Source organism: Brachyhypopomus gauderio, chromosome 18, assembly GCF_052324685.1.
Source record: "Brachyhypopomus gauderio isolate BG-103 chromosome 18, BGAUD_0.2, whole genome shotgun sequence".
NCBI lineage: Eukaryota > Metazoa > Chordata > Actinopteri > Gymnotiformes > Hypopomidae > Brachyhypopomus > Brachyhypopomus gauderio.
Window position 1 is genome coordinate 8,954,527 of NC_135228.1, and position 8,048 is coordinate 8,962,574.

Below are 8,048 nucleotides of genomic sequence, written 5' to 3' on the forward strand. Positions count from 1 at the left end.
TGGTTTTGGTATGCACGTCAAATGGTATCCTGCCCTTTACGGAACGATTTGTGAACTAGAAAGTGTATGACGTCGGGCATGACGTCAACGGTTCCGCTCTAAGGTGGGGGTTTGGCCACGCCCACTCGTCTACGCCAACAGTACAAGATGGCGGCAGAGAAGATGCAGCTACAATTATCTGTTTATTTATTAGTAATTTTGGGCGGTCTGGCACTGTTACCAGTTAGATGCGAGGGCGGTGAGTTATAGAGTCCCTTTGCTGTTTCATTTGGTAATCTGATAATCGACTATTATACGTTATTAAACGCTATTTATATGGCAAGTTAACTTGCTAGCTTATCTAGTTAGCTAACTAGCATATCGTGTTGTAGTTAAGGATCTAGTTTTATACTTAGCTTGCTAACTATATCAGTTCGCTCATTTACGAAGAAATGTGACTGAATTCAGCGCTGTAATCTACACTTCATATAAAATGAACACTTCGCTCCTACAAAATTGGCTAGTCAAAGAAGTTATCTAACTAGCTAACTAAGCTAGCTAGACGACTATGTGGTGTATTGTGTGTTAGAGGGCTATGTGTGTTGTACATTAGGATGCGTGTAGCCATTAAGAAATAAGACTGTTGACGTTTAACTGAACATGGTGTATTTAACAGAATTGTGTATCTAGTTAGATAATGGTTCAGAGGGTGAACAGTGAGTGTCTGACGTTAGTTGTAGCAGCTATGTAGCTAGCGCAGAGCCAGAGGACACGTATTCATCTCGGTGTTTGGTTGAACCAGTCACATAGAGGTAACTGCGCACCCTCCCTCCGCCCTATGACAGAGAACGAACAAGTCGACTCGCCTGCTTGTAAAGGACACCATGCTTAAGACTCGGATGGATTAGTTTTTCATAGACTGCATTTAAAGATGTCTTAGTTTTTTTTAATAATCTGTATAAGTTTTTGTATCTACTGTATGTTTATGTAGTAAATAGAAGTACGTAAAGGTTATTTTGTTCTCAAGTAATATAAACCTTCTACTTTTATTGCTTGGTTTTTTAATAAAAATGTTTGTATATGTCATGTTGCATTTAAACTAAAATTCATGTTCTAAAACATGAATTGTTTCCATGACATTCTTTGAATTTCAGTGATAATTCAGGTCCGGCTGCTTATACTCATTTAAGGCATTTCATAATGTGTGTTTGGAATTTATCAACTTCTGTATCTGTGTCCATTTATAGAAACTACTGTGATACAAGACTCAACAAACATTACAGCCCCTGTACATAACAGTGCTTCTGTACTCACAACAGCAAACAAGGAAAACCAAACCAAATCTGCAAACCAAAACTTTACCACCAATTCTGCTACTACTACAATTACAACACCAGCGCCAGTGAAGTCTACTGACTTAGATGTTGATACTCCGGGTGCAGAAAGCACCAGGCCTACTGATCAAAAGCCCACTAACACCTCTGAGGCCAAGCTAGCTAGCACCTCTGTCTCTGAGAAGTCACGCTCAGCATTTGATTTCGAGTCCACCACCTCTCCTATAGGAAACACAGAAAACTACGATTACGGTGAAATTAATGGCGAAAACTCAAGGTTTGCAGGTGAAGGTCTGCCATCAGATCAGAGTTTCACTCAAAATCTGGGGAACATTAACAATAATGATGACAGCCCTGAAAATGGGAATAATATGAAGGATTCTATGATCTACACCACCCAAGATGAAGACTCCCACTTCTTCTTTCACTTGGTTATCATTGCTTTTCTAGTGGCAATAGTCTACATCACTTACCACAACAAGAGAAAGGTATGTTACTGTTCTGTTTTATTGTAAGACAGTCCCTCAGGGTTTTGCTAAACCTTTTAATAACCAAATCTCTTAAAGACAGTTACATCATAAATATGCTTAATTAATAAGCCAAGTGAATCGCTGCAACAATTGTACCATTATTGTAATATCTCCACAATAATGGCCTTTTTCACTTCACTGATTATTTCCTATTGAATTCTGATATTCTGAAAAATAATTTATTTGTAGTTCTACCTGGTGATGTAAGCTGTTCTTTAGTTTTATCTAGCCTTAGCTTTTGAATAAATGCTTTTAAAATGGTCATTTAAAATTAATTTAGACATAGGATATATCTAAATTATGTACTTTGGTAACCATGTAGGTCAGCACTACGATAATTATAGTATTTTTAGGGTGAAATTGGGTGTTCCTAGGCATATTCAGAACTAGGGATGCAAATTATCGATTAATTCATTAATCGTTAGTTGATTGATCTTATCGATCGACTTTCGATTAATCGATAAGCGGCGTTTTTCACCTGAATTTCAGTGTTTCAATAGGGCCTTTAAAAATATCAGCTAAATGGTTCACTTTGTTCAAAAAGTATATATTATATTATGATAATTATATTGTATTATATGATATATTGCTCAAGTAATTATGCATTAGGAAATTTTTATGGTATAACAAAATACATTCTTTCATTTAAAAAGGAATAAATTAAGGACTGGCTCCGTTCTTGCATTTGAAACATTAGACATTAGACAAAAAAAAGAAGAAATTAAATAGAGAGCCAAACAGAATATTATTGAGCCTATGCTTGGACAATGTTTCTAGCTTTGTAGTGAACACATGCTGTAACACGACCGGAGAGTGCCCAAGTCTCCACAACATCATTGAGCTTGTCAGCTAAATTGTCAGCGGTGTGTCTATCCGACGTGTTCGTCGTAATCAGCACTGCAGATTTTAGCTGCCAGTTCTCGTCAGTGTAGTGGCACGTCACGGTAATGTAACTTTCTGTTGTTAGAGCCGTCCAACAATCTGTTGTAAGGGCTACAGCAGTAGCAGTAGCTAGCTTTGTTTTTAGCTCACTCTTCTTTTTTCGTAGCGAGCTTCGAAAACGCCTTCCCAGTGTAGCTGTGATTTTAGGTTGACCAGGTGCAGTGGTGATATGCAGGACAGCTGCACGGTGTTCAAATGATAATTGAGTGAGCTAGTGGAACTGTTGTACTTCAATACCGCATTACACAGAGAATATTTGACTTCTTTGCCTAAATTAACAATGTTGAAATTGTAGCGACTACTACTCCTCGCAGCGAATTCCCTAACAGACAGGCACTTGGCCCTTTAAGTGACACTGGGGGAGCGGAGAGAGAACGGTGCTATTGTTTGAGTTGCGTGGAAAATAAAGTTTCCCTCCTCGGGATTTTCTGGATTACGCAGTTTCTGTCTTGTTTCCCGAACCCGCTTCAAAGTGGTCCCACACCGCACGTCTTTTCGCCCGCTTCATTTTGTTTTCCACTCTGGTCTTTCGCGACACGTGTTCACTTCTCGTTCTTACGCTCTGTTCAAGTTACTACAGTAGCGCGCTCTAACGATTAATCGTGATTAATACATTTTGATCGACTAACCTCTTGATCGACAATTAATCGAAAGTCGATTAATCATTTGCATCCCTATTCAGAACTGATCTGCGCAATGTAGCCTATCTGTTATAGTTACGCAGCACTTTTGGACTTGTCATATCAACCAAATAAACACTGACAAAGCCTACAGATGTGTTATGCTGGTGCAAATAGCCTCTTTACGATGGTTGTTGAGAATGTTCTCACCATAAACTGGTTTATTTGGCATATAGCCTAATTGACATTTATTGGTGCTGACCAGTCTTTATTGTATCATCTGGGAGGAGAATGTTTAATCAGAAAAGTTGTCATTTTGTATTATATGTACTTTGGTAACCATGTAGGTCAGCACTACAAGGCAGAGTAATTACAGTATTTTTGGGGCGAAATTGGGTGCGCCTATGTATATCTTTATGGAACGTGTTTAATATAGTAAAAAAACAAACACCATTATGTAGATGTATCATAAAAAAAAAATTAAGCCTAATCAAGATTACAATGCAAGCTGCCAGAAAAGTGCATTGTAGAATGGGTTAATTTGGGCTTGAAGAAGAGACATTTTGTATGATGTAGCTGAATATCATAAGCTGCCTCACACAACAAAAGTCACGAGACATTACCGGTTGCAAAATAAATAAACCACCATGTGACACTGTGTAGGGTGTGTGCAAACCATTCTGTGCGAGTGAGTTTGAGTTTCCTGTATGCCTCTTAACTGGCTCCTTTTGTCTGTGTAGATCATGCTTCTGGCTCAGAGTCGGCGCTGGAGGGAAGGCCTGTGCTCCCGTAGTGTGGAGTACCATCGGCTCGACCAGAATGTCCATGAGGCCATGCCCTCTCTCAAAATGACCAATGACTACATCTTTTAAGCAGCTACCCACCATATGAAGATGGACACGGTTTATGACTGATAAATGCAAATGTGTGGTTATTTGCACAGTTATTAAATAGAAAGGACACTTCTATGCATTCTTGGGAGAAGATTCATGCTGCAGGAACCTTGTGCATACGGGCAGTACAGTAAAATGTCTTTGGTCTCTGAGTTGGATAAATTTGAATGTAATTATTTGTTGTTTTTCACACATATTTTACGGCATATGTTAATAAACTGCTTGAATATGGTACTTTTGAAACCTAAAGATTTTTGGAGGAAGAGGGGTGAATACGTATTTGTCAAAAAGGTTGAGCCCATGTACAAATTACTGTGCTTAAAATGTTGTCATTTAGCTAATATGACATTGTGACAACCTGAGAGTGATGTCTGTTCTCTTTTGTCTATGAAATTCGACTTTGGGTGACAATTATGTAAACATTAAGATACTGTTGTAGCCCGTATTTCTAGCAATTAATTCAAGTGCTCTTAGTTTATGGTTGTTATCTTGGCATGTTACCATGCAAATGTTTCCCTTTATATTTTTAGATTGCACAACATTGTTTCATTGGGAATTGATTTTTATTTCTTTTTAAATGTAATATGCTTCAGTTATTCCACTAAATGCAACACCTGACACTACAGTAATGAAAGAAACCATCTAAAGCAGAAGAGTCTCATGGTTTGCTATGCAGTCATGGAGCTGGTCCAATTTGTTGTTTGGTTATGACTTCAGTGAAGTCTGTTACATTACATGTAGTGCCCTTGTAACTATATTCAATGTTCTGTTAAAGACAAAAGCCCTCATTTATGTAGCTATGTTCTGTTGAATCACATAAGTTGCTGCTTGTGCCAGTCTGTTAAATTATTCATATTGGGAGCAAGCATGCATATAGTTTGTAAGTAGTAACACACATTTTGTTGCTATGTCTCTGTACTCCAGTAAATTGGTTTTGAATTGAAACAATAACTTTTAAATGGAAATGTAGACTGCCAGGTTTCATTTATTGTTAACATATACATTGGATTAACATAAGAATCTACAGTTGTGATCAAATTTATTCAACCCCCACTGAAATAAAGTGTTTTGGCCAGTTTGACATTGATTTTGATCATTTCAGTCATCTTATTTACAATTATATCAAAGAGGCACTTATAAATTAGACAAACATAACATAATATTTATGATGGAATAACCACAAATGTCTTTACTGTGCTCACATCATTATCAGTTTTATTCAACCCCCTAGTGACATTATTTTTTAGTACTTAGTACAACATCCTTTTCCAGTTATGACAGCTTTCAAGCGTGAAGCATAGCTTGACACAAGTGTCTTGCAGCGACCTATGGGTATCTTAGCCCATTCTTCATGGGCAAAAGCCTCCAGTTCAGTCACATTCTTAGGCTTGCGCACTGCAACTGCCTTCTTTAGGTCCCACCAGAGGTTCTCAATTGGATTTAAGTCTGGTGATTGCGATGGCCACTCTAGAATGTTCCAGCCTTTCATGTTCAACCATGCTCTAGTGGACTTGGATGTGTGCTTCGGATCATTGTCCTGTTGGAAGGTCCAACGTCTCCCAAGCCACAGGTTTGTGACTGACTCCATCACATTTTCCTCCAAGATCTCCTGGTACTGAAGGGAATTCATGGTACCCTGCACACGTTGAAGCTTTCCTGTACCATTAGAAGCAAAACAGCCCCAAAGCATAATTGACCCCCCGCCATGCTTCACAGTAGGCAAGGTGTTCTTTTGTTCATAAGCCTGGTTCTTCCTTCTCCAAACATAGCGCTGGTCCATTGTCCCAAACAGTTCTAATTTAGTTTCCAAAACCTGTTCCAAAACCTTTGTGGCTTGTCCACATGACTTTTGGCATACTGCAGTCGACTTTTCTTGTTCTTTGGAGTCAGCAAGGGGGTGCGTCTGGGCATTCTGGCATGGAGGTCTTCGTTATGCAGTGCGCGCCTTATTGTCTGAGCTGAAACTTCAGTGCCCACATCTGACAGGTCTTTTTTCAGTTCCTTAGCAGTCACGCGGGGATTTTTCTCCACATTACGCTTCAGGTAGCGCACAGCAGTCGCGGTCAGGATCTTCTTTCTGCCACGACCAGGTAACGTTTCCACTGTGCCCTTTAACTTGAACTTGCGAATGATACTTCCGATAGTGTCTCTTGGAATATTTAACAACTTCGCAATCTTTTTATATCTATTGCCATTCTTGTGAAGAGCAATAACCTCTTCTCTTGTCTTCTGGGACCATTCTCTTGCCTTCACCATGCTTGGAAACACACCAGTAGATGTCTAGAAGGAGCTGAGTATCACAGTCCTTTTAAATCTGCCTAATTGGTGCTTATCATGCTTGACTGCTGCTCGTTGACATCCACAGATGTTTTCAATACCTGATGGAAAACACTGGAATGAACCTCTGTTCTTAGGAGTGGTAGTCGTAAAGGGGTTGAATAATTGTGTCAATGAAGAAATCACAAAAAGGCCATTTAATACTTTATGACAAAAAAAATTGATGCTATCTTAGTTGCATTTAGTTCTTTAACAAGTCCTTGTAAGATTTCATTATGAACACAATTACAAATGTGCACTGAATTTCATAAAACCCTTCGCAGCATTGGGGGTTGAATAAATTTGATCACAACTGTATTATATGTAATGATTCTAGTTCCAGAGACCATGAGTAACTAGCTGTTGTAGTTATTTCTTGGGTACATGTGTTTCTTTGGGTAATTTCACAATTCTTTTGTGCACATGAATTAAAAGGTAAAAGGCTATATTGATTGTAGGTGTGATATTTGCAACTAGTGGCTATACTCTGTCAACAACGACCAAATTCCAGTACTGCAGCCTGTCATGAGACAAAACTACCTGACTCAGATTTAGCAGAGCCCCAGCTCTGGTGAATTGTTTGTTTGGTGCATTATTAAGAATGAATAATGCATTGGCAAGCAATTGCCAAAAACTAGCAGACAGACTATGTAGTGGATAATTTAAGGGTGATTGTGAGGATGGCTAAAGCAATATCTAGGGTGTAGGGATACATGTGTCAAAGACTTATAAAGATTATTATCACCAGGATTATCCAAGCTGGAAAGCACTTGAATGTCTCAAAAATAGAAAGGCCAAGGAAAATTGTGCAATTTGTAAAATCAGAAATATGATATTGTTTATGTGTATTGTACAGGGATTATGGAATGAAACAATGGTTCATCAATGAAACTGCTATTCATCACAAACGCCACCTCCTGGTGACTTAGCCATGCACTGCTGGTCCGTTAATTATGTGACACCTGAACACACAAATATCGGATTTAATGTGTAGAAGCATTCCAACTCAGATCTATCTGAATACCCCAGAACACTGAGTATTCTTGGATAATTGAGGTAGCTGAAGCAGACAATTGAGTGATTACTTATGTTGGCTCAGAAGACAGATACAGAATCTTTTATTTGCACACAGGCATGCATTCTTTGCATGCATGTAACACTATATATGTTGTAAAACCTGGGGAAAAAAAGTAACCAATTATATTTTAAAAATATACTTTTGATATATTTTTTCTGTTTTGCATTCACAACATATACTTTCTGCTCTTGATGCTAAGAATTTTGCCTGCAGATTTACTTTTGCTTCTGTGGAACTTTTGACACAAAAATCACCCCATACGTGGCTGCCAGATTTTGGGAAGTATGCAAATACCAATTAATATTGATACTAATCAATCGCCATTGCTCATCTTTCTCATGTAATAAAGTCCCTGT

The 8,048-nt window shown here is 38.4% G+C and overlaps 1 protein-coding gene across 1 annotated transcript; it reads left to right on the forward strand.

Moving 5' to 3' along the window:
• Nucleotides 1–90: 90 nt before the first annotated feature.
• Nucleotides 91–5,379, forward strand: c18h5orf15 (chromosome 18 C5orf15 homolog). The gene is made up of 3 exons (XM_076979729.1): nt 91–238; nt 1,227–1,801; nt 4,146–5,379. The coding sequence occupies exons 1-3, from the start codon at nt 148–150 to the stop codon at nt 4,275–4,277; spliced, it is 798 nt and encodes a 265-aa protein (XP_076835844.1). The 5' UTR covers nt 91–147; the 3' UTR covers nt 4,278–5,379.
• The last annotated feature ends 2,669 nt before the right edge of the window (nt 5,380–8,048 follow it).